Genomic DNA, 25405 nt, shown 5'->3' with positions numbered 1-25405 from the left:
TGGTCCTTTATCCCTTGTTTCAGCACTGCCTGTTACCATGCAGATGTCTTTCCAGCCAGGGGCTTGCAATTTTAAGTTTTAATATTTATGTAGCAAAATAATGTCTCACTGTCTTGGCAGTTGGGGGATTTGCCTGCCACTCCATTTTGTTGACAGCAAAAGTACCAGTCTTCTAAAATTATTTTTAATTCTTCAGTTTGGTTCTATATTTTCATCGCTGCACTTCTCTTTCCATTCAGCTCAACTGTTTCATGCCTATTTGTTCTCCACACAAGCCTTCTCCCAAACCTCAAAATCCCAACTGCATAATCTTCTACTCCTTTCTCCCTCATGTACTCATCTAGCATCCCCTTAGATACATCTGTGCTATTGGCCTCAACTACTATTTTTGGGAGAGTTCTAAATTCTAAACACTGATTCTATATTTGCAATCAATTTTAATCAGCATGTTGGGGTAAAAAAAGTTTACCTTGGATGTAATGGTAACCATTTAGTACATGTTGAGGATCACATCTCCCAGTTGAGAACCATATTAGCACTCTGACACAGATTTTCATGTCCACATAATATTGGGGGATTCAATAAAAGTCCAATTTGCAATGCTTTTTGTTTTGTTGATAATCTCATGTTTCCAACCTGTTGAATTTGCACTAACAGGCTCTGGATGCCAGTAATATCACAACCAGAAAGTGGCCATATCCTACTAATTGAATTGAAGCTAGACTGCTGAATCTGTAGTTGCCCTTATTTGTCTCATCACCCTTTTTTGAACACCTGGATCAAATTATCCTGTTTCTAAACTACTGTTGTCTCCTGTGTCCAATTACTCATTCATAAGGGTTTCAAATGCCTCAAAATTCTTTCCCCTGTATTCTCTCTGTACTGAGATAAATACCATCTGTCCCAAGGGACATGTCTGTTTTGAGCCCCTTTTAAGCTGTTGTACAACTTCAATCTCATTTACAATGAAGTCAATTTTATTTGGAGTATTTTGGCTGTTTTCCACTACAATATAGTCTTGATTATGCTGGAAAAATACAGACCTTATATTCTTAGATAGGCTGTAAGTAAATCATTTATATATGGTGGGTGTACATACACCACAAGTACTGCAGTGGTTCAAGAAGTCAGCTCACCATCACCTTCTCAAGGGCAATTAGGGATGGACAATAAATGTTGGTCTTGCTACTGATGCCCACATCCCATGAACACAAATACAAGTTTATAAGCGCAAGATCTTTTAATTTAAACAAAACAAAGGTATCTAAAGTAACCACAAAAGGTTATTACTTACATGAATAACTTTACACTATTAAACAATTTTGTACTGTGCAGATGAATGTCAATCGTTAACAATACTTTTAACAGTCAGAGCTAGATTCCCAATTTCACAAGCAAGACTGGACTTCAATTCAGCCCCATCAAAATTGAAAGGAAGCTGGAATGTCAGTCCTGCTCTGACAAATTTCCTTTGGACAGTGTGTAGAAAAGCTTTAAATGAGGAGATGCTATATTATTCCTTCAGTTAGATCTTCATCATTAGTGACTAGGTTGATCAAATATTGGAACAGGTTACACATCAAGTAATTGAGATATGCAGACCAGCAAGGCCCAGGTTCAATTCCCTAGTCTGTGCAGTTAGTAATTTCAGTCAGGATGATACAATTGGCTTCCACACCAAAGGGTTCAAAAGGAAAACTGGTTAGAGTTTTCACTTGATTGCTATCTGCTGGAAATGAATATATACGGACTGTATTGGGCTCAACCATTACTCTCAGTAACTGAATAGCTTGACATTCACTGCAGTGTCAAGAACGTACATGAATCTCACATGAATGTATGCTTGGGTGAAGAACGGGAGGGCAGAGGGACACCCACAGGACAAAAGTTCACAAACTCAATGTATTTGCATGGTTCCAGTTTTAAATCGAGCTCAAGTAATGCAAGACAGTGCAGCAAATCATTTTGGACAGAAAACATCTCCTTATGGAACAAGACTGGAAACAGCAGATTAAAGAATTGATCACTGGATGTGGAGATCCAGTACCTTGTGAAACAAATTAATCTGGTTTCCTCCCACAAGCCAAAAGACTTGCAGGTTGATAGGTAAATTGGCCATTATAAATTGTCACTAGTGTAGGTAGGTGGTAGGGAATTATTGGGACAGGTGGGGATGTTTGGTAGGAATATGGGATTAGCGTAGGGTTAGTATAAATGGGTGGTTGATGTGCGGCACAGACTCGGTGGGCCGAAGGGCCTGTTTCAGTGCTGTATCTCTAATCTAATCTAATCTGTGTGCTGCAATTCAGTTATTTTAAACCAGATCCAAAAATTAAGCCAAATGGAAGATCTTGGATAACTAAAGGGGAGCAATAACCTATATGGGCTAAGTACAATGAATACAAATTACATATATGCAGTTTTCTCACCAAGATATTCTAACCAATGCCAGAACTTTATGGTTAAAACTGAAGTGGAGCGGGACCATTTTAGCACCCCAAATGTCCCTTCCACTAAAATGAAACCCCTTATCTATATGGTTCCCTTAGGTAGGCATTCAGAATAACCTTGTATGTGGCACAATGTTAATTAGTTATGCCCAATGGCCTAATAGGAGGTGCAGTCTAATTTGGTGGAGAAAGCCTGCAAAATTCTCATTACTGCCCTGCCCATAATGGTAGCCATCACTAGCATAAAACTCAACCTGGCAAATGTAAGTGAAACTTGTCTAAGTGAAATAAAGTCCAAATGATATTCAAAGCAGGGATTTTAATCAAAAGCCTCTCGAGCATTCTTGCCTAAATTTGATTATGAAGTCATTTCTGAAAGCCTGGCTTTCTTGCTAATTAAGGAATAAGTGGGTTTTGGTTCCGAATATTGCAAGAGTAAATGAAGATGCATCTCCCCCACCCTAAATAGCACAATAGGCTCTTAGGAGAAAAAATATATATAATCTTCCTAATATCAGGGTAGTCACTTTAAAAATCACATGGCGATCTGCATTTTTCCCCAATCGAAGATTTGAAATAGACATTTATTTATTAAACATTAGATTACATCCTATAGGTTAAATACAAGAGGCTGACAGTATGCAGGCTGGAAATGTGAAGACCCACATCAGACCATTTCTTCATTTAACCCATTAACTTGGGTTTACATTAAAAGTTCACTGTAAATGAAGCTTTGACTGGATATTCCATAATTAATTAATCCATGACATTGCCCTATTGCTTAAATACAATATAAAAAAAACTGGACTGGTTGGTACATTGTCAGAACTTTGAATTTCACCATATTGTAGTATATAAGGCATGTGATGGAAGAGAAATCAGCTAGTAACGGGAAAAGTAGTTTTTTGGTATTCTAAAAGACGAATAGTGGAAGACGCAAAATCAGAGACACTTGAAGGAGGAAGAGGATTAGAAGAAAAAGAGAAGAATATTTTAAAAGTAAAAAAAAAGGAAATAAGGTACATTAGCAGTTTGAGGGGCAATTTGTTAAATATCTAGAATAAAACCGCTTTCATTTCTTTTTAAAAATGTGCGGTTAGCCCACCACAGACTAGTGAAACAATTTTTTGAAACTGGCATCTGAAAGGGGACGCCAACTTTAAAACAAAACTGCAAAACCACAATATTTCCATCCTTTGTAAACCAAGATTGCAGGGGATAGAGGTGTTTTAGTTTTTGTCGGGGCCCTCCTACACAGAAAACGGTTTGAAAACTACAGTTTTAAAGATTCATTTCAGAACAAGATCAAGCATTCAGAGATATCATGAACTTGATTGGGGGCAGGGGGTGGAAAGGGGAGAAGAGAATGGCAGGGTGTTGCTGTAAAGAGAGAAGAGCTTGCAAATATCAAGGGTCATTTAATCAAAGCTATTAGTGAAATCTTTAACTCCTTGGTGAGTTACAGTACCATCGGATAGCTGTTACGTACTTGTGAGTCTAGACAATTAGTGGCAATGGGCTCTAATACTGCACAGGGCATCACACAGTGAACTTGATTCCTCCCATTCCTGCACAAGGAGTACTTCAAATGGATAAACTCCCTACCCCAAGAGGAATTATGCCAAAGGGTGTAGGATTTATTTTTTTAAAGTCTGCAACACAAGGGATATATGAACTGCTTCTCCTGAATAATTAAGATTAATTTCAGGAAGTAATGTCAATGCCACAATCACCTTGTGCAAAAATTTTGGCAGACATGGGGAAAATCCAAAGCTTCATTACAGTACACAAGAGGTGAGAGTTTTCCACAGGAAACATACAATTATTTACAGAATGTCCTTGGACTATGGAGCTAAGTGGCTGGTGTATTAGGCCCGAAAGTCCTTTTGTCTGTTATTTTGAAATAATTCTTCCCCTTTTCTGGAATACTGCTGAACATGGTTGAAATGGGAACATCAGCAATCCCTAAGAAAAACACATACAAATTGTTATGGTTATAACAGAACTAAAGCTACAATTCTACCATCAAACCTTAATTTTAGATATTCTACAAACTTTTGCCCTGTTATGCTTAATCTGAACAAGTCACATAGCAAATTACAAGTGAGCTTTTTACCAATTTTAAAATCCAGAGGAACTCACTGCCAGCAAGAAACAGCTCAATAAGATATCCGCAATAGAACATCATCGATGCATTGCAGAAAAGTCACTCTCATTAGAAGCAGGTAATTTTTCTTGAGCAACTCAGGAATTAGGGTCCTAGAATATTTCACTATAAAGCTAGACTCTTAGGTGGTTATTGTACAAATGACAGGAAAAAGAAAATAGGCGGACACTGGTGATGGATATGAACATAGGATACACCTACCTAGTGCTGGAAGCGCTCTCAATGATTCAAGGATATTTGGACTGGAAAATTTTGCTACACATCGGAATGGTTTTCTTCTGTCTGATAAAATCCCCACGTTGTGTTCATCCTTAAAGACAGTTTGTAACTGACAAAGAATACATATAGTATTAAAATGCGATAATTGGCAAATGAACAACAGTAATAACATTTCTCAGAAAAACACTTTTCAGATTGAAATAGGGAGGTCATTTTCTTTTATAAAGGCTCTTCATCAAGCTGCACTAAAGCAGGAAGTATAGGTCAGGATTCCTGCTCCTTATCGCCCATCAACCCCAGCAGGAAATACACACGTGGGCAGAATTGGCTGCAATGGTCCCTGAGGGTGAATAGTTTACTGCCAAGGATTGTATCCAAATGCTCAACTGCATCCCAGCAAGAAGGAAATTCATCAGTGGAGCAGGGGAAAGAGAATCATCGAATGATCCAGCACAGAAAGAGTCCCTTTAGTCCCTGGTGTCTATGCCAGCTCTTTGAAGGAGCTATCCAATTAGATCCACTCCCCTGCCCTTCCCAACAGCCAAGCAAAATGCCCTCCAAGTATTTATTCAAATCCCTTGTGAAAATTACTATTGAATATGTTTCCACCACTCTTTTAAGCAGTGCTTTCCAGATCATAACTCACTATGCAAAAAAAAAAAACTCGTCTCATCTCCAGTACTTTTGCCAATTACCTTAAAACCTTACCAGAAAGTTGGCAAAATAAAAGCAGTGGTGTTGGTCAAGGAATACATCTTGGCCAAGACACTGGGAGACTTTTGTGCCCTCCTGAAGAGGAGGTTCTGATGAAAGGTCATCGACCTGAAGCGTTAACTCTGTTTCTCTCTCCAAAGATGCTGCCAGACCGGAGTACCTCCAGCATTTTCTATTTTTATTTCAGATTTTCAGTATTTGGCTTTTATTTGCAGGTATACAGGGCCTTAAATTTAAATTTTCATTTGAAAGACAAGTCATTTACAGCATAGGAGGCAGCCATTCGGCCCATTGAGTCCATGCCGGCTCTCCATGGAGCAATCCCATCAGTCCCACTGCCCCGCTTGATCCCCGTATCCTGCAAGTTTATTTCCTTCAAGTGCGCATCCAATTTCCTTTTGAAATCATTGATTGTTTCCGCATCCACCACCCTCATGGGCAACGAGTTCCAGACCATTACCACTTGCTGTGTAAAAAAGTTCTTCCTCACATTCCCCCTGCATCTCTTGCCCAAAACCTTCTATGTTCACTAGCCCTTGTACTATCAGTAAATGGGAACAGGTTTTCCTTGTCCATCTTATCTAAGCCTGTCATAATCTCGTACACCTCTAACAAATCTCCCCTGCTCCATGGAGAACAACCCCAGCTGTTCCAGCCTCAGGCGATTCAACCCACCCTCATTACTGCCCTGCATGCAATATTATTTGTTCAAGTACCCAGAGTGGGGCTTGAAGTAACAACCTTCAGAACTGTTGGGCCAAATGATCTGTTTCTGTGCTGAAAGTACTAAATAAGAGATCGCTGAGGCAAGCTGACAATCTCTGGAAGTTATATTCTACATACAAAGTATATTGTACAGAAGGTTACATGGCTTTCCTATTGAGAAAGACCCACAGCCAAGCATCATACATTATATTGATGATCATGCTACACCAAAATCAGAGAGAGACACTGACATCATTCAGTACACACCCTGTAATGAACCTCTTCCAGTTTTGGTAGTGACCCTTCACCAAATGCTGCTGATGTTAACCTTTTGGTATCTTCTTTCTCTCTGAGATTTTCTATGGTGATTCTCTGATCTTGTACTTATGGGGATGAGAGGGAAGGGGGTGGGGCGGGAGGAAAAAAAAAAGAAAATGCTTAGATAAATATGTCAGTGAACATTCTGTCTAGATGACAGACAAACCAAATAATTCCAAATATCGAGCAGAACACTATATATCCAGTTTAAAATCATAGAAACAAGCAGGTTAGTTAATGGCTTCAGTTTAATCTTGCTACCACTATGCGGGACAGCTGCATCTAAGATATGGGGCCACTGCAAAATAAAATCACCGTACTCAACAGATAACTGACATGGATGGATGCGTAGCATTCCACTGTTGTGTATCCCTGACCTGTTTCGTAATAGACTGGCAATACACAAAACTAACCCTAAGCCCAAGCTCATCAGTAGCAGCATTTAATAAATTTTACTACTAGATTAAAACTTCTATCCCACTAACAAGAAACAGAGTCTGTGTAAAGAAATCTATCGTTTACGTTAGCTAAACCTGTCCTTCATCACCACCACCACCCACAAACTTAGATTTTCCACAATAAAATCACAGCACTGCAATCAGGAATGAGGGTAAGGGCTCCTACAAATACAGAAATGTAACACACTCCTCCCTCCCCAAAGTGCCAAAAGTAAATACAACATATTATGAGCTAGTGCAAGACACTTTTCAAACAAACCATCACGAGTGTTTTACCATTCTACTTTTGTAAATCACTTGACTGCTGTTACAACCTATGAGATTGTAACTGCATTGAAATAATAAAATAAAAATACCAGATTCCTGGCTGGTGCTTAGCTGTTGTAAAGGTTTCCTGTGATGTGCAGAAAGTGCCTGAAATTAAAATAGAACATAAATAAAGCTTCAACACTAGTGTAATCACGAACTTCTTTTATATAGCAACTTAAACACAGAAAAACGTCCCAAGGCACATGTGCCAACCCTTTGTAGGAGGTGGCCAAAAGCTCGATGAATCTTGAAAAAAAAACTTTTAAAGGCTAAGAAGGATCTCTGGAAGAAGAGAGGCAAGACAGTAGAGGGTTTGTCAGTGGTGGGGGATGGGGGTGGGGGGGGGTGCGGAAGAACAAGACATGGGAACTTGGCAGACAAAATCTGATTCGCACTGTTTGCTTCCATGGAGAGTAAACACTGACACAGGCAGTGTCTCATGAAAGCAACAGGTCCGTTGGACAGTGGCTTAAACTGGGGAATTGACAACGGACATCCTCCCTGGTCTTGGACAATACTATCACTGCTCCAGAGCAGAAATCAGTGCAACCCAGGGCTACATTTACAATGTTTTGACTCACACCTGATAATGGGGGATGGGGTGAAGAAAAAAAAAAGGTACATTAAGTTCCAAGTAATAAATCCAGCTCAGTATCAATTCTAGTTTGCAATAAAACATTTTTGCTGAGGGGAAAAGAGTGCTTTATATTACCGGATTAAATCTTTTAAGAGCGATGTCTCGGAGGGAGTCCAGACAATGTCCTCGCAGATCCATCTCTTTGAGCATGTTATGCTCAGTAGCAACAACCAGGGCCTGGAAAACAAATTCAGTTAAGTTTGGAAAGAACCACTATTTGAAACTCCTTTTTAAACAGATTCCTCGTAATAAGCGCCAAACCAAATTCTAAGCAAGAAGTGGCACGAACTGTTCAATGCAGCCCAGCCAAATACATGCCAAAGTTGCATAGCAACTAGAAGATTGGAATTCAGTTGCTTGAACCAAGCTGGAGCTACTTCAACTTCAAAAAAGTAATTAAAAATTCATACCCACAGGAAAGCGGAGCACAAATGGGTTCAACAAATAGGATAGGAACAAATGACAGCAAGGAACAAAATGGAACATTCACAGCACGTCCATTTGGTAAACTTAAAATCTAATTCTTAGATCATATACAGCAATGCAGGAAGAACTAGGATCAAGTTTTTCAGTAAGGGCCCTGAGCCCTTTGGAAGTCCACAAGAGAGTGCAATTATTTTTCTATCTATTGATTTATTTGCAGGATACCTGTTGTAGCATGCCAATTAACATTTTCTGCAATCACAACACTGCATTCCTGACACTGCCGTCAGAATATTAATCATGTATCCCCAGGAGTGTCAGTATTTGTAGCAGGTCTCCCACACAATACCAAACTAGGTGATCTAATAACCAGAGTTAGAACACAACTAGTGGTTTCATTATATTTAGTTTTTACTTTTTAAAAAACCAATCACTTAGTTCAGTGGAAGAAAATCTGTTCTTTGGCATTCGGATGAAAGATCATTGACCTGAAATGTTAACTCTTTCTCTTTTCACAGATGCTGCCTAACCTGCTGAGTATTTCCAGCATTTTCCATTTTATTTCAGATTTCTAACATCCGTAGTTTGCTTTTATGTGTTCTTTGGGAGAGGTGTTTAAAAAGAAAACCTTAAGAGAACTGTGTGAACAGATTTCTTGGTTTACCAACAGCTATCTAGTGACATGAACAGAAATGGTGCACAGCGTTGGATTTTTTAAATAAAAGGCAAGGGGGAAGGAGAGAGAAATTAAAACATACAGCAGTCTACCACTCAACATAATCTGGATTACAGGTCAAATCCAAGTAGTGTCCCTTTACCTGAGAAACATACACTCTATACTGTGCAGCAAGATTAGACATGAAGACATAAGGAGTCTGTGGGTAGTACACTGCATACGAAGCCCTTTGCTGGTTAGGTGGGGAGTGGTGTTTGCCCCATGCGATTCGGATCCAAACTGCTTCCCCATGTTCTAAAACGTTGACCATGATCTAAAGGAGGAAAAATAAATTGGATTTCAAATTAAAATAGTTAATAGCACTATTTAAAATCCATAGAAAAATGTTACAAAATCGAAAACCTGCAATAAGTCAGTTAGCATAATTTTAACCAAAATGGATATGGGCCAATAAACAACCAATGTAGATTGATAGGACAATATAAGCCCTTGTGCTTTACAAAAGCAAAGTGACAGTTTAAGATATCTGTTATAACTTCACCCAGTCAGCCACTTGTTCCAGGATCTTGGGTTACTAAATACATCTGCAAACGACCCAGAACATTGGACAAAATTTGATTTGAAAATAATTCCAATTAGAAAGAAAATGCTGGAATTACACATTGAACTCAAAGTTTTGTTGAACAGCATCGGGAGGCCAGTCATCCTTAATAAGATGGTGAGCGTAGAGGCACACAATTAGTAGGCTGCCTCCTGGAAGGTTGCGCTGATGACATCCAGCTTGTAGTGTCTTAACATTGCACTTGGCAAGACATAGAAAGTATGTCCTGGAGGATTGCATGAGCGCTAAAGACAGTTTATCACTTCTCAAGTGGTGCAACTTACATTTCTAATGAGTATTTTGAGATTTCTTTCAAATATCTTTCTGAAGTCTCCAAAATCAAATAACTTTGTTTCCTCGTCACCTGAAAAGCAATTATGTAATTGTAAATCAGCATATTGCAAAATATAGGAAGTAACTGCTAAATACTGTGAAAAGAAATGGACATAGAAGAGGGAATGATTTACACACCTTCTGACCTAAACATTTGATAGGCACTCCATCTTTTCTTCTGAGGATGTGCACAATTATCTGGATATACACAATTGAGAAAATAAAACCCAAGTTAAGCATTTATGAACAAAATCAGAAGTTGAAATTGTAGATTGTAATCCTATCCGCTTCAGATGCTCAGCTTGTGTAACGCCAGCATTTTCTGGTTATTTTTTTTTTTTAAGATTTCCAGTATCCTCAGTTTTCTTGCATCCTTTGATCATATTGATTAAAGTCACCAGTCGTATGCAGATGAATATTCTCACTCTACGAACAAGTTTCTCATTAAATTTCATTAATTAAAAACAGATGCACCACTTCGACTATTAATGGCATTCAATCATTCTGCTAAAAAATAGCAGTTATTGGCTTGTGACACTACCTTTTTTCTTAACATGCAAGTTGTTCAAAAAACCCAAGTTTAATGAATAAAATAAATCTGATTATTTCTGGCACCATTACCTGACCACTGGCTTGGCCGACAATTCTGAATGTAACGAAGCATTAAATTCTACACACAACTATACGGAGCAAGCGTAACAATCATTCCTTTTACTACTGCCACTTGTATATAATCAAAAAGGTTACAAAAGATGAAACCTACAAATTACAACCTTCATTTTACAAACTTTAAAATGAACAGAAAACAGCTTCCATATATTTTTCTTTATCATGAGATACCTTCCCCAATCATATTTCCTTTTTTCTGCCAGCATCAACTTGCTGCACCAAAAAAGTGGATTCTTCTTGCTTGGGTAAGGCTCCATGGGGATACCAGTTGCCCTGGAGGACCCTAGTCACAAGACCTCATTTGCAAAGCTACATAATGACTGTTGATAGGCTATTTAACATCAACCCCAAAACACGCCTGCTTCTAGCAGGGGTTAGTGAACAGAAATCAGCATTGGACACCACTCCATCTAACCCAGACCGAAAGCCAACTGTGATAACTCAATAATTACCACAAAAGGGTGAAATCAGCCGTCAGAGACGCAAGAGTAAAATGTGAATCCTGCTGGTCTGAATGGCTCAGCCATTGGATTTCCGTTTAAACATTTACATTAACTAGCAATATCAAAACTATAAACATGAAATTGAAGTGATCAAAATCCTTCTGAAAACAACTGGTTTCTTCACATATTGTATTCTGTGCATATTCCTCTATTTCCACCTTTTAAACATTAACATTTAAAAAAAAAATACTTCAAGCAGAACACAAATGTGAATGCCAGCAATCTTGCAGGAGTGCGAACCGGAAACAGATTACTGTGTTTTAATAAGTATAAAAAGGTCTGTTTGAGTGCATTAAATTTAATAGCAAAAGTTGTGCTGCAACTTGGTTACAAAAAGTGCTATTCCCAAATGTGCACTGAAAAAATGAAAGCAATACTTACAAATAATGTCCAAATCTGCTACTTGTTTTAGAGTTACTCCACTGTCCTAGAATAAATTTCAAGAAATGCATCAAAAAGTTTTTTTTTTTAAATATACACGGCTAGAAAATTTCAAAGCCATAGAAAAACAGCTTCAAACTTTTCTGTTCCCCAAACCAATCAAGTCAACATGCAATATTGTGCCACTATAAAACATACATGCTTGTTTGAAAAGAATTGGCACATTTTAACATTCATAAATGGGCAATTTCAAAATGGTAGTTCTAAAGTATTGAAATTTACTCTCTGCCAAAAGGGCAGTCAGTTTCCTGAAGAGATTGTTAAAAGGTCCCATTCAGAGAGGAAAAAAAAAATCAAAACACGAGTGGATGACAGAAGAGCAGTAAATTGATGAGATGGGTTAATGAGGCACAATTTTTTTTTAAAATTTGCTCAATGGTTGCAGGCATCGCTGGTTAGGCCAGCATTTATTGCCCAAATCAAATTGCCCTCGAGAAGGTGGTGGTGAGCTTCCTTCTTGAACCACTGCAGTCCTTGGGGTCTAGGTACACCCACAGTGCTATTGGGAAGGGAGTTCCAGGATTTTGACCCAGTGATAGGAATGGCAATATAGTTCCAAGTCAGGATGGTGTGTGGGAGAACTTGCAGGTGGTGGTGTTCCCATGTATCTGCTGCCCTCGTACTTCTAGGTGGTAGAGGACGTGGGTTTGGAAGGTGCTGTGGAAGGAGCCTTGGTGCGTTGCTGCAGTGCATCTTGTAGACAGTATACACTGCTGCCACTGTGTGTCAGTGGTGGAGGGAATAAATGTTGATGGTGGTGGATAGGCTGCCAGTCAGGCTGCTTTGTCCCGGATGGCAGTGTCAAGCTTCTGAATGTTGTTGGTGCTGCATCCATCCAGGCAAGTCAAGAGTATTCAGTCACACTCCTGACATGTGCCTTGCAGATGGTGGACACACTTTGGGGAGTCAGGAGGAGAGTTACTCCCCACAGGATTCCTAGCCTCTAACCTGCTCTTGTAGCCATAGCATTTATATGACTACTGCAGTTCAGTTTCTGGTCAATGGTAAGCCCTTAGGATGTTGATTCAGCAATCATAATGCCATTGAATGTCAAGGGGAGCTGGTTAGATTCTCTCTTGTTTGAGATAGTTTATTGCCTGGCACTTGTGTGGTGCAAATGTTATATTTACCGATCAGCCCAAGCCTGGATATTATCTAGGTCTTGCTGCATTTCTACACGGACTGATTCAGTATCTGCGGAATCACGAATGGTGCTGAACATTGTGCAATCATCAGCGAACATCCACACTTCTGACCTTATGATTGAAGGAAGGTCATTGATGAAGCAGCTGAAGATGGTTGGGCCTAGGACACTACCCTGCGGAGCTCCTGCAGTGATGTCCTGGAGCTCAGATGATTGATCAACAATCACAACCATCTTCCTTCGCTCTAGGTATGACTCCAACCAGCAGAGAGTTTTCCCTGATTCCCATTGACTCCAGTTTTGCTAGGGCTCCTTGATGCTGTACTCAGTCAAATGCTGCCTCGATATCAAGGGCAGTCACTCTCACCTAAGCTCTTCTGACAAAAGCCATAATGAGGTCAGGAGCCGAGAAGCCCTGGCGGAACCCAAACGGAGCAGGTTATTGCTGAGCAAGTGCCACTTGATAGCACTGTTGACGACCCCTTTCATCATTTTGCTGATGATTGAGTGTAGACCAATAGGGCAGTAACTGGCCGGGTTGGGTTTGTCCTGTTTTGTGTACAGGACATACTTGGGCAATTTTCCACATTGCGGGTAGATGCCCGCATTGTAATACTGGAACAACTTGGCTAGAGTCGCGGCTAGTTCTGGAGCATGTCTTCAGTACTACGGCCGGAATGTTGTCAAGGCCCATAACCTTTGCAGTTCCAGAGCCTTCAGCCATTTCTTGATATCACATGATGATGATGTCTCAGATAGTGTTTTTGGGATCCTTAAGGGGGAGGGGGAGCAGTCCCAAGTCGTGGTCCACATAGGCACCAACGACAGATAGGAAGAGAGATGGGGATTTAAGGCAGAAATTCAGGGAGCTAGGGTGGAAGCTTAGAGCGAGAACAAACAGAGTTGTTATCTCTGGGTTGTTGCCTGTGCCACATGCTCGTGAAGCGAGGAATAGGGAGAGAGAGGAGTTGAACACATGGCTGCAGGGATGGTGTAGGAGGGAGGGTTTTGGTTTCCTGGATAATTGGGGCTCTTTCTGGGGTAGGTGGGACCTCTACAAACAGGATGGTCTTCACTTGAACCAGAGGGGTACCAATATCCTGGGGGGGGGAGATTTGCTAGTGCTCTTCGGGGGGGTTTAAACTAATTCAGCAGGGGGATGGGAACCTAAATTGTAGTTCCAGTGTACAGGATGTTGAGAGCAGTGAAGTCAGGGATAAGGTTACAAGGACGCAAGAGGGCACTGGCAAGCAAGAACTTGGTTTAAAGTGTGTCTACTTCAACGCCAGGAGCATCCGGAATAAGGTGGGTGAGCTTGCAGCATGGGTTGGTACCTGGGATCTCGATGTTGTGGCCATTTCGGAGACATGGGTAGAGCAGGGACATGAATGGATGTTGCAGGTTCCGGGATTTAGATGTTTCAGTAAGAACAGAGAAGATGGTAAAAGGGGGGGGGTGTGGCATTGTTAATCATGGAGAGTATTACGGCACCAGAAAGGACGTTTGAGGACTCGTCTACTGAGGTAGTATGGGCCGAGGTTAGAAACAGGAGAGGAGAGGTCACCCTGTTGGGAGTTTTCTATAGACCTCCGAATAGTTCCAGAGATGTAGAGGAAAGGATAGCGAAGATGATTCACGACAGGAGCGAGTGTAACAGGATAGTTGTTATGGGGGACTTTAACTTTCCAAATATTGACTGGAAATACTATAGTTCGAGTACTTTAGATGGGTCAGTTTTTGTCCAGTGTGCAGGAGGGTTCTCTGACACAGTATGTAGACAGGCCAACCAGGGGCGATGCCACATTGGATTTGGTACTGGGTAATGAACCCAGCCAGGTGTCAGATTTAGATGTAGGTGAGCACTTTGGTGATAGTGATCACAATTCGGTTAGGTTTACCTTAGCGATGGGCAGGGACAGGTATATACCGCAGGCCAAGAATTATAGCTGGGGGAAAGGAAATTATGATGCGATTAGGCAAGATTTAGGATGCGTAAGATGGGGAAGGAAGCTGCAGGGGATGGGCACAATCGAAATGTGGAGCTTATTCAAGGAGCAGCTACTGCGTGTCCTTGATAAGTATGTACCTGTCAGGCAGGGAGGAAGTTGTCGAGCGAGGGAGCCGTGGTTTACTAAAGAAGTTGAAGCGCTTGTCAAGAGGAAGAAGGTGGCTTATGTTAGGATGAGACGTGAAGGCTCAGTTAGGGCGCTTGAGAGTTACAAGCTAGCCAGGAAGGATCTAAAGGGAGAGCTTAGAAGAGCGAGGAGAGGACACGAGAGGTCATTGGCAGATAGGATCAAGGAAAACCCTAAGGCTTTCTATAGGTATATCAGGAATAAAAGAATGACTAGAGTTAGATTAGGGCCAATCAAGGATAGTAGTGGGAAGTTGTGTGTGGAATCAGAGGAGATAGGAGAAGCGTTAAATGAATATTTTTCGTCAGTATTTACAGTAGAGAAAGAAAAAGTTGTCCAGGAGAATACTGAGATTCAGACTACTAGGCTAGATGGGATTGAGGTTCACAAGGAGGAGGTGTTAGCAATTTTGGAAAGTGTGAAAATAGATAAGTCCCCTGGGCCAGATGGGATTTATCCTAGGATTCTCTGGGAAGCCAGGGAGGAGATTGCAGAGCCTTTGTCCTTGATCTTTATGTCGTCATTGTCGACAGGAATAGTGCCGGAAGACTGGAGGATAGCAAATGTTGTCCCCTTGTTCAAGAAGGGGAGTAGAGACAGCCCTGGTAATTATAGACCTGTGAGCCTTACTTCGGTTGTGGGTAAAATGTTGGAAAAGGTTATAAGAGATAGGATTTATAATCATCTTGAAAGGAATAAGTTCATTAGCGATAGTCAGCATGGTTTTGTGAAGGGTAGGTCGTGCCTCATAAACCTTATTGAGTTTTTTGAGAAGGTGACCAAACAGGTGGATGAGGGTAAAGCCGTGGATGTCAGTGTACATGGATGTCAGTAAGGCGTTACGGAAGTATGGGATTGAAGGTGATTTAGTGCTTTGGATCAGAAATTGGCTAGCTGAAAGAAGACAGAGGATGGTGGTTGATGGCAAATGTTCATCCTGGAGTTTAGTTACTAGTGGTGTACCGCAAGGATCTGTTTTGGGGCCACTGCTGTTTGTCATTTTTATAAATGACCTGGATGAGGGTGTAAAAGGGTGGGTTAGTAAATTTGCGGATGACACGAAGGTCGGTGGAGTTGTGGATAGTGCCGAAGGATGTTGTAGGTTACAGAGGGACATAGATAGGCTGCAGAGCTGGGCTGAGAGATGGCAAATGGAGTTTAATGCGGAAAAGTGTGAGGTGATTCACTTTGGAAGGAGTAACAGGAATGCAGAGTACTGGGCTAATGGGATGATTCTTGGTAGTGTAGATGAGCAGAGATCTTGGTGTCCAGGTACATAAATCCCTGAAAGTTGCTGCCCAGGTTAATAGGGCTGTTAAGAAGGCATATGGTGTGTTAGCTTTTATTAGTAGGGGGATCGAGTTTCGGAGCCACGAGGTCATGCTGCAGCTGTACAAAACTCTGGTGAGACCGCACCTGGAGTATCGCGTGCAGTTCTGGTCACCGCATTATAGGAAGGATGTGGAAGCTTTGGAAAGGGTGCAGAGGAGATTTACTAGGATGTTGCCTGGTATGGAGGGAAGGTCTTACGAGGAAAGGCTGAGGGACTTGAGGTTGTTTTCGTTGGAGAGGAGGAGGAGAGGTGACTTAATAGAGACATAGAAGATAATCAGAGGGTTAGATAGGGTGGATAGTGAGAGTCTTTTTCCTCGGATGGTGATGGCAAACACGAGGGGACATAGCTTTAAGTTGAGGGGTGATAGATATAGGACAGATGTCAGAGGTAGTTTCTTTACACAGAGAGTAGTAGGGGCGTGGAATGCCCTGCCTGCAACAGTAGTAGACTCGCCAACTTTAAGGGCATTTAAATGGTCATTGGATAGACATATGGATGAAAATGGAATAGTTTAGGTCAGATGGTTTCACAGGTCGGCGCAACATCGAGGGCCGAAGGGCCTGTACTGCGCTGTAATGTTCTATGCGGTGAATCGGATTGGCTGAAGACTGGCATCTATGATTCTGGGGGCCTCAGGAGGAGGCCAAGATGGAAAATCCACTCAGCACTTCTGGCTGAAGATGGAAGCAGATGCTTCAGCCTGGTCTTTTGATGGGGATCATTGAGAATGGGGACATTTGTAGAACCTCCTCCTCCTTGTAGTTGTTTAATTGTCCACTAGCATTCACAACTGGATATGGCAGATCTTGGAGCTGATCTGTTGATTGTCGGACTGCTTAGCCCTGTCTAGCACATGCTGCTTCTGCTGTTTGGCATGCAATTAGTCCTCTGGTGTTGCTTCACCAGGTTGACACCTCTTTTAGGTATACACTGTGCTGCTCCCGGCATGCCCTCCTGCACTCTTCATTGAGCCAGGCATCGTCCCCCGGCTTGATGATAATGGTAGAGTGGGACATATGCCTGGCCATGAGGCTACATATTGTGGAGGAGTACAATTCTGCTGCTGCTGATGGCCCACAGCGCCTCACGGATGTCCAGTTTTGAGTTGCTAGATCTGTTCAAAATCTATCCAATTTAGTACAGTGGTACTGCCACACGCTATGGTGGGCATCTTCAACATGAAGACAGGATTTCGTCTCCACAAGGTTTGTGTGGTAGTCACTCCGACCAATATTGTCATGGACAGATGGATCTGTGACAGGTATATTGGCGAAGACGAGGTCAAGTAAGTTTTTCCCTTGTTGGTTCCCTCACCACCTGCCGCAGACTCAGTCCAGCAGCAATGTCCTTTAGGACTCTGCTAGCTCGGTCAGTAGTGGTGCTACCGACCCACTCTTGGTGATGGACATTGAAGTCCCCCACCCAGAGTACATTCTGTGCCCTTGCCACCCTCAGTGCTTCTTCCAATTGGTGTTCAACATGGAGAAGCACGGATTCATCAGTCGAGGGGGTGGTAGGTGGTAAACAGCAGGAGTTTTCCTTGCCCATGTTGGACCAGATGCCATAAGACTTCATGGGGTCTGGAGTCAATGTTGAGGACTCCCAGGGCAACACCATCCTGACTGCATACCACTGTGTCACCACCTCTGGTGGGTCTGTCCTGCCGATGGGACAGCACATACCCACGGATGGTGATGGTGGTGTCAGGGACACAACTGAGTGGCTTGCTAGGCTATTTCATAGGGCATTTAAGAGTCAACCACATTGCTGTGGGTCTGGAGTCACATGTAGGCCAGACCAGGTAAGAACAGCAGATTTCCTTTCCTAAAGGACATTAGTGAACCAGATGGGTTTTCACAACAATCAACAAGGGTTTCATGGTCACCATTAGACTAGCTTTTAATTCCAGATTTATTAATTTAATTAAAATTTCACCATCTGCCGTGGTGGGATTCGAACCCATGTCCCCAAAGCATTAGCCTAGGCATCTGGATTACTAGTCCAGTGACTAGTTTCTCTCTTATTTTGGACTCTCTTCCACCACCTGAACCTGAGAAAATTACAGATTGTTATTTAAAAAGGGATAAATGAAAGGTGTTAAATTGGTCCTTTGCAAGAGATTCAATGGTTCAATTTTTCTTCTCACTGTACAAATGATCGGAAGTTGGGGTATAACATCAAGCTCCATCAGTGACAATTTCCTTTTCTATTCATTCTTTGACCTATTGTCTTGACTGAGCACAAGCAACCCTGGAGTATAGAATGGATTTTAATAAAGTAAGAATTAAAAAGTTTAAGGGGTATGGTAACATCCTGATGTGGTTACGGGACTAATAACCCAGAGTAATCTGCAATAATGATCTGGAGACAAGTTCAAATCCCTCTGTAGCAGCTGGGGAATTTAAATTTAATTAAATAAAATAAAAAGCTAATATCAGTAACTCGGAAACTACCAGATCGTCATTAAAAACCCATCTGTTTCACAAATGTCCTTTAGGGAAGGAAATCTGCCATCCTTACTTGGTCTAGCCGATGTGATTCCAGACTCAAAAGTAATGTGGCTGACTCTTCACTGCCTCTGAAATGGCTTCGCATGCTACTCAGTTGTATTCAATAAGGTGGCTCACCATCATCTTCTCAAGGGCAATTAGGGATGGGCAATAAATGTTGACTTTACCAGCAGTGCCCCATCCTGCAAGCGAATAGAAGAAATCACATTCATCACACTGGCCTGAATTGTAAAGGACTCGCTCCCAACAGTTAAAAATTTGTAGCATTGACTGAAAACAAAAAGCGCATACCTGCTTCAACTAGGTTACTAATGACTTTAGATTATCTATAATACATTTTTAAGTTTTCTTCCCTCCTTTTCTGAAGCTGGTGTTTCATACTAGGACACAATTTCATGGAAGTTAGCAGCACTATGTTACTGCATAATACAACAAATTTACCTACGGAACCACTGACCCATGCAAAACAATTTCCAGTGCTCCAGAGTGCTATATTTCTGAATATCCACAGACAATTCAAAGCTCAGACACTCCATGAAGAGATACAGTGCAGAGACCATATGCACAAGTCATTGTTGACCACTCATGCATCTCCCAATAACTAGCCACAGGCAGCATTACTGGAATCAGATATCTTAGGAAAGTGTCAAGAATGAGATGTCAAAAAAAAAAACGCAAAGCTATTGTAATTATTCCATATCTGTCAAGAACAAAAGAAAAGGACAACTACAGAAATCCTCACTTCCCTGTTCTTTAGAATTAGATGCCAATTCGTCAGTTACCCATACACACTGTACATTACCTCACAAAGGGTAGCTAACTGCAAAATCAGGTCTTTTTGTGTATTTTCCTTGAAGTTCACTCCCTGGAGTTGCCTTTCAGACAGAAAATCCCAGGATTTCAGTAACTTAGGGAAGTCAACCGTTCGAAACTTTGAAAGCACCTTAATTAGGTATTCTGTCCCATCCATCTCCAGGCACCTTTATAACACAAAAAAACACTGAAAATGTATCAGGGGCAGGGAAAGACAATGAGCCTCCAAGTGTCAGCTGCTGCTCAGTGATAGCACTCTCACCTGGGGTTGTGTGCTCAAACCCCAAAACAGAAACTTGAGCACTCAATCTAGTACTGAAGGAGTACTGCACCGTCAGAGGGATCATCTTTTCTTGGAGATGTTAAACCGAGGCCCCATCTGCTCTCATGTAGATGTAAAAGATCCCATGGTACTATTTGAGGAGGAGCAGGGGAGTTCACTCAGTGTCCTGGACAACATTTATCTCACACCACCCAAAGCAGACGATCTAATCATTTATTTATTTGCTGTTGCGGGAGACCGCTGTGCATAAATTGGCTGCCATGTTTCCTACATCAGCACTTTTCAAACTGGAGTCTGTGGACCCAGAGAGACTTTCTAGGGGGTTCTGTAAAATATAAAAGGTGCATACCAAGCACTTAAGTGGCTGGAGGGAAGCTTTGTGTGAGCCAGGAACAGAGTGCAAACACCACATATGCAACGTAGAGTGGGCTGGCCATCTCACCGACAAAGGATAGACACACACTGCAATAAGAAGCAGGCATACTTATTTCACTGGTTATCTATAAGTAAATACCTATTTTCTTAAAACCTTATGAAAATACACCTTACAAGCAGCACTTGTATATTGCAAGTATGATATAGTATTATAATTTAGATGGGGGGGGTCAGTGATTAATTCATTTGAAAAAAGTTTGAGGATAACTTTCCTACATTACAACAGTGAGTACACTTCAAAAATACTGTACCGACTGTAAAGCACTTTGGAAGGTCTTGGTGCAGTGAAAGGCACCACATAAATGCAAGTTTTTTTTCATTTTCCACTTTCACAGATAAAGTTTCGACTACCAAATTGCAATCTGTATCAAAATGCTATTCTACTAGCTATTGAAAGTTAAAACCAAACATTTAAATCATATATGAAACTGGCTTTTCAACAAGACAGTGGAAGCATAGCTCTAATGCATTCAAATACAAATTAGACAGATTTCTTTCAGAAAATATTTTGAGATACAGTGCATGAGTAATTTGAAACATGACGTGTAGCATATTTGGGAGGAACAGGTGATTTTGGACCTATGGCTTCCAATGCTCTCCATCATTGGGATTTTTCTCATGCCATATCTGGGTCTGATGTAAACTGATTGATTAGTCAATAACTCCATTATCATTGTATCATGCCACTACTAGGATGGTAGAATGGGGGTCCAGACTAGGGAGCGAATCCTTAAAATTAGAGCTAGGCCATTCAGGGGTGATGGTAGCCTTCACACAAAGGGTAATGAAAATCTGGAACTCTCTCCCAAAAAGCTTTTGAGGAGAGGTCAACTGAAAATTTAAATTTTGAGGTTAATAGATTTTTGTTAGGTAAGGGTATTAAGGGCAATGGATATTGCACTGGGAACCTGCCTAATATGCACTAAATAATCCGACTGCAGAAAAAAAATCAAGGTCAGGTGTGAAGCAATTGGGCAGATGTGAAATCCAGCCAATTGTACATTGGGATTCCACTACAGCAGAAACTCCAGCCTATTTTAACTACATAAAGGTACAGCTATACTCAAAACTCACAGCCAAGATACCCTGGTTATAATTACATTCTCTAAAACATATATAATGAACCAACCTCAATGTCTAAGTAAGCAGGCAGAGCTACAGAAGTTTGCACAGGTCATTCAGCCCATCATGTATGCACTCTCATGGTTTTCCTGCTTCAAATATTTATTCAATTTTCCCTTAAAAAAATGTCACACTCCCTGCTTCAAACATTCCCATGCTTCAACCCTCTGCGTAAAAAAAAAATCACTAAACTCTCTGCTCACCCAGTGATATTATATTGAAAAGACCCCTCATCAGTAACTCCCCAAAGAAAGGGTTTTTTCTGATCAAAAAGCTTAATTTCAAAACCTCTACATAAATCTTCCCTTAGCCTTTGCTGCTCCAGTAGAAGTTGCCTCAACATCTCAAGTTTCACCTCATAACTTACCATCCTTGTCATTGTCCTGGTGAATCTACAATGTACATTCTCTATAGTTTCAATGTCTTTTCTATAGTGGAAAATCTAGAAAAGCAGAGTGCTCTAAAATGTGATATAACCAATGTTTCACACAAATTTATTACTTCTGCAGTCAATGTCTATATTTATAAAAAACAGAAAATGCCACTGGAGTTGAAAAAAAAACATTAATGGAGTGCCTCTTACACAATGAAGTTAACCCAAAGCACCTCACAGCCAATAAAATATCTTTGGTGCAGCCACTGCTGTAATGTATGAAAAACCAGCAGCCAATGTGCACACAGCAAGGTCCCAAAAAAGCAGAGAGATAATGGCCAGATAAAGCATTTTAGTGATGAGAGTTAACAGATAAATACTGGCCAGATGACAGAGATTTGCATTTATATAGCACCTTTCATGACCACTGGACGTCTCAAAGAAAATTACAGGCCAATGAACAAGCATTTTTGAAGCGTAGTCACTGTTGCAACCTAGGAAATGGAGCAGCCAATTTCCACACAGCAAGCTCCCACGAAGAGCAATGCAATGATGACCAGATAATCTGTTGTTTTTGTGATGTTGATTAAGGGATAAATATTAGTCAGGTGGTTGTTTACAGCACCTTGCTATATAGCTGTAAAATATGGGCATCTTACAATTACCAGGAAAAGCTCAATAATTTCCATCTTCACTGTCTGCTGTGCCTTATGGACATATCCTGGCAAGACATCACAAATGTGACAGTCCTCTAAAAGGCAGAGGTCCAAAGTGTGTTGGCACTAATCAAATAGAGGCAGCTTCGGCAGATCAGACAGGTCCACAGGATGGAAGACGGTCACATACCCAAGGGCCCCCTGTACGGTGAGGTAGCCAGGGCCAGACAATTAGTGGGGCACCCAAAGTTCTACTTCAAGGATTCTTGCCGGCATGACATGAAGGCCCCGTTAGCTATCGCACCTGGGAATCACCAGCTGACGAAAGAGGGAAATGGCAACACATCCTGTAGACTGGTGTGTACCACCACGATGACCAGTTGCTACAGCAGCTTGGTAACAGGCACCAACATCAAAGACAACTCACAGCATCACCTCGCAGCTTCGCATGCAGCACTTGCGGCAGAACCTGCCACTCAAGGATTGGCCTTCACAGCCATCAGCAAAGGTGCATCAAGAGAAGACACCCCACCTAAATGGATTGTTTGCAGCATGTCCATCACCTTTCATAGCTAAAAGGATGCCAACCAACCAGGGACAACTCCAGCTCTTCAAAATAGTGCCACAGGATCTTTTACACCCATCGGAGAGGGCCGACAGGCCTCGGTTTAACATGTCATTCGAAAAACGGCACCTCAGACAGTGCAGCACTCCCTCAGCACTGCACTGACTGGGACTTGAAACTTGTGACTCAGAGTTGAGAGTGCTACTCACTGAGACACGGCTGACAGATGATATAAGAACCAATGAAGTACAATATACATTCACAATAGGTGACACCTTTATGTCGGGAACTGGGTGTCCTCAGATGTCGTCCAGTCTGCGCTCTACAGCAGCCGGGCCCCGGAATTTACACCGACAGCTTCAGCCGAAGCATCAAGGTCAATATTTAATAAGTCTGCACAACCCAGAAAAACATGACAGACACGAGCAGCGGTTGGGCCGGGGACCAGTCTCTCTCCCTGCCCCCACCCCGGGTCTGTTACTGCAGCCCTGGGTCAGCCTCAGGCTTTGTTCACCGGGTTTGATGAGGAGAAGGCCGGCCCCGTTCTAATCCCCGGTGCCGCTGTAACTCGGGCCTTACCTCAGCGCCGTCTCCAACCGCCGCCAGAGGCCCCGCCTCCCACCTCAACCCCGCCAAAACCCTTTTTCAAAAGCAGCCAATCAGCAGCGGGACCGTTGGGCAAGATGGGCGCTCCGCCCCGCACTCGCTGCTACTCCCAGCACAGCGCCACCCACCCTGGCGAGCCGGTAATGCAGCTGCCTGGTCGAAGGGTTTGTTGGGCAGAACAACCCTAGGAGTAAAAACAAGAAATGCTGGAAATACTCAGCAGGTCTGGCAGCATCTGTGGAGAGAGAAGCAGAGTTAACGTTTCAGGTCAGTGACCCTTCATCAGAACTAGGAAATATTAGAAATGCAAAAGGTTACAACTCGAGGAGTGATGCTGAGGATTAATGAGTGATGAAAGGAAAAAGTTTTTGTTTAGCCAACAGAATATAAAGCAATTAACTGGTTACCACATTTGAAAATCCAGTAATGTGGAGAGAGAAACAGAGAAAGGTGGATGACCTTTCATCAGAACTGGGAACAGTTAGAAATGTAATAGATTGAAGTAAATTCCTGATTATTTGTCAAATTTAATCCTATATATAAATAAACACAAAATATATCTAAAATAAAATTGCATTTATATAGTGCCTTTCACAACCATAGGACATTTCAAAGTGCTTTACAGCCAATGAAGTCCTTTGTTGTAGCAATATTAAGAAGCTCGACACCATCCAGGACAAAGCAGCCCGCTTTATTGACACCCCATCTACCAACTTAAGCATTCACTTCCTCCACCACCGACACACAGTGGCAGCAGTGTACCATCTACAAGATGCACTGCAGCAACTCACCAAGCCTTCTTCGACAGCACTTTCCAAACCTGCAATCTCTACCACCTAGAAGGGCAAGAGCAGCAGATGCATGGGAACACCACCGCTGGTAAGATCCCCTCCAAGACACACACCATCCTAACTTGGAACTATATCTTCCGTTCCTTCACTGTCACTGGATCAAAATCCTGGAACTCCCTAACAGCACTGTAAGAGTACCCGTACCAGATGGACTGCAGTGGTGCAGGAAGGTGGTTCACCACAACCTTTCCAAGGGCAATTAGGGATGGGCAACAAATGCTGGCCTAGTCAGCGATGTCCACATCCCATGAATTTGTGCATATAGCACTTTTAATATATGTCCCAAGATGCATCGCAGGAGAGTTTATGAACAAAGATTGACATTGAGTCACATGAGGAGATGTCTTACTCTCTCCCTCCTTATGTAGCTTGCTGTCAAATCTTGTTTGGTAATACTCCTGTGAAGTGCCTTGGGACATTTTAACTGTGTTAGAGGCATTAGGACAAAAACGTGAAGGTTGGGATGTGCAGTGGGTCAGTATCTGACAGGGAAGATAGGTTCACACCTGAATTGTTTCTTTCTTAGATGCTGATTGGCCTCTAGAGCATTTCCAGCATTTACTTTATAATTTGAAGAGTTCCAGCATTGACTGTTTATCTCTTTATCTCTGGTGGAAAGATCCCTACTTTAATTGTGGTGACAACAAGGTGTATTTACATAAGTATCTTAAATTTCAAGCTGTGGGACTGAGTTGCAGAGAAAGCATTTTCCAGGAAAAAAGACACACATCTGAACTTTCCAGAACAGCAGTTTCAGTAACACGGTTGCCATCCCTAATCTGCAGGTCAGCAGCTCATTCTGAACTTTCACACCTGTCACCTGGGAGTGAAGAAGAATGCAATTGCTGATAAGCCAAAAATATTCAAAAACATTCTTTCATTGTTCTGCAGATATTCTTTGAGAATGTACCTGAGAAAAGAACTTGCAAATGGATGAAATATAAAATAAAACA

At 41.8% G+C, this 25405-nt stretch overlaps 1 protein-coding gene across 4 annotated transcripts; it reads right to left on the bottom strand.

The window, feature by feature from the left end:
- Positions 1–1111: 1111 nt before the first annotated feature.
- Positions 1112–23605, bottom strand: cenpn (centromere protein N). 4 transcript variants are annotated; one of them, XM_068049098.1, is made up of 11 exons: positions 23575–23605; positions 19551–19728; positions 11564–11609; positions 10149–10208; positions 9962–10041; positions 9219–9389; positions 8053–8154; positions 7388–7445; positions 6523–6638; positions 4819–4945; positions 1112–4415 (listed from the first exon to the last, which is right to left on the bottom strand). In XM_068049098.1, exons 2-11 carry the CDS (start codon positions 19716–19718, stop codon positions 4303–4305), a joined length of 1041 nt encoding a protein of 346 aa, XP_067905199.1. In that variant the 5' UTR covers positions 19719–19728; positions 23575–23605; the 3' UTR covers positions 1112–4302. The 4 variants fall into 4 exon arrangements, with proteins under 4 accessions (XP_067905199.1, XP_067905198.1, XP_067905201.1 ...); XM_068049097.1 differs by lacking the exon at positions 23575–23605 and adding an exon at positions 23271–23568; XM_068049100.1 differs by lacking the exon at positions 23575–23605 and adding an exon at positions 23271–23568 and having other exon boundaries at positions 19692–19728.
- Positions 23606–25405: the final 1800 nt, after the last annotated feature.

The sequence above is a fragment of the Heterodontus francisci genome, chromosome 17, assembly GCF_036365525.1.
Source record: "Heterodontus francisci isolate sHetFra1 chromosome 17, sHetFra1.hap1, whole genome shotgun sequence".
NCBI lineage: Eukaryota > Metazoa > Chordata > Chondrichthyes > Heterodontiformes > Heterodontidae > Heterodontus > Heterodontus francisci.
Note: the sequence above shows the minus strand (reverse complement) of the source record. Positions and strands in the feature narration are given on the sequence as shown.

Excerpts from the sequence above, each read along its gene's own strand:
- cenpn (XM_068049098.1), bottom strand. The coding sequence starts at position 19,718 with ATGGATGGGACAGAATACCTAATTAAGGTGCTTTCAAAGTTTCGAACG. Across the intron at positions 6,639-7,387 it reads AAGCACCAGCCAGGAATCTG|TACAAGATCAGAGAATCACC; the intron begins GTATTTTTATTT and ends CATCCCCATAAG. Across the intron at positions 4,416-4,818 it reads GAGAGCGCTTCCAGCACTAG|GGATTGCTGATGTTCCCATT; the intron begins GTAGGTGTATCC and ends TGTTTTTCTTAG.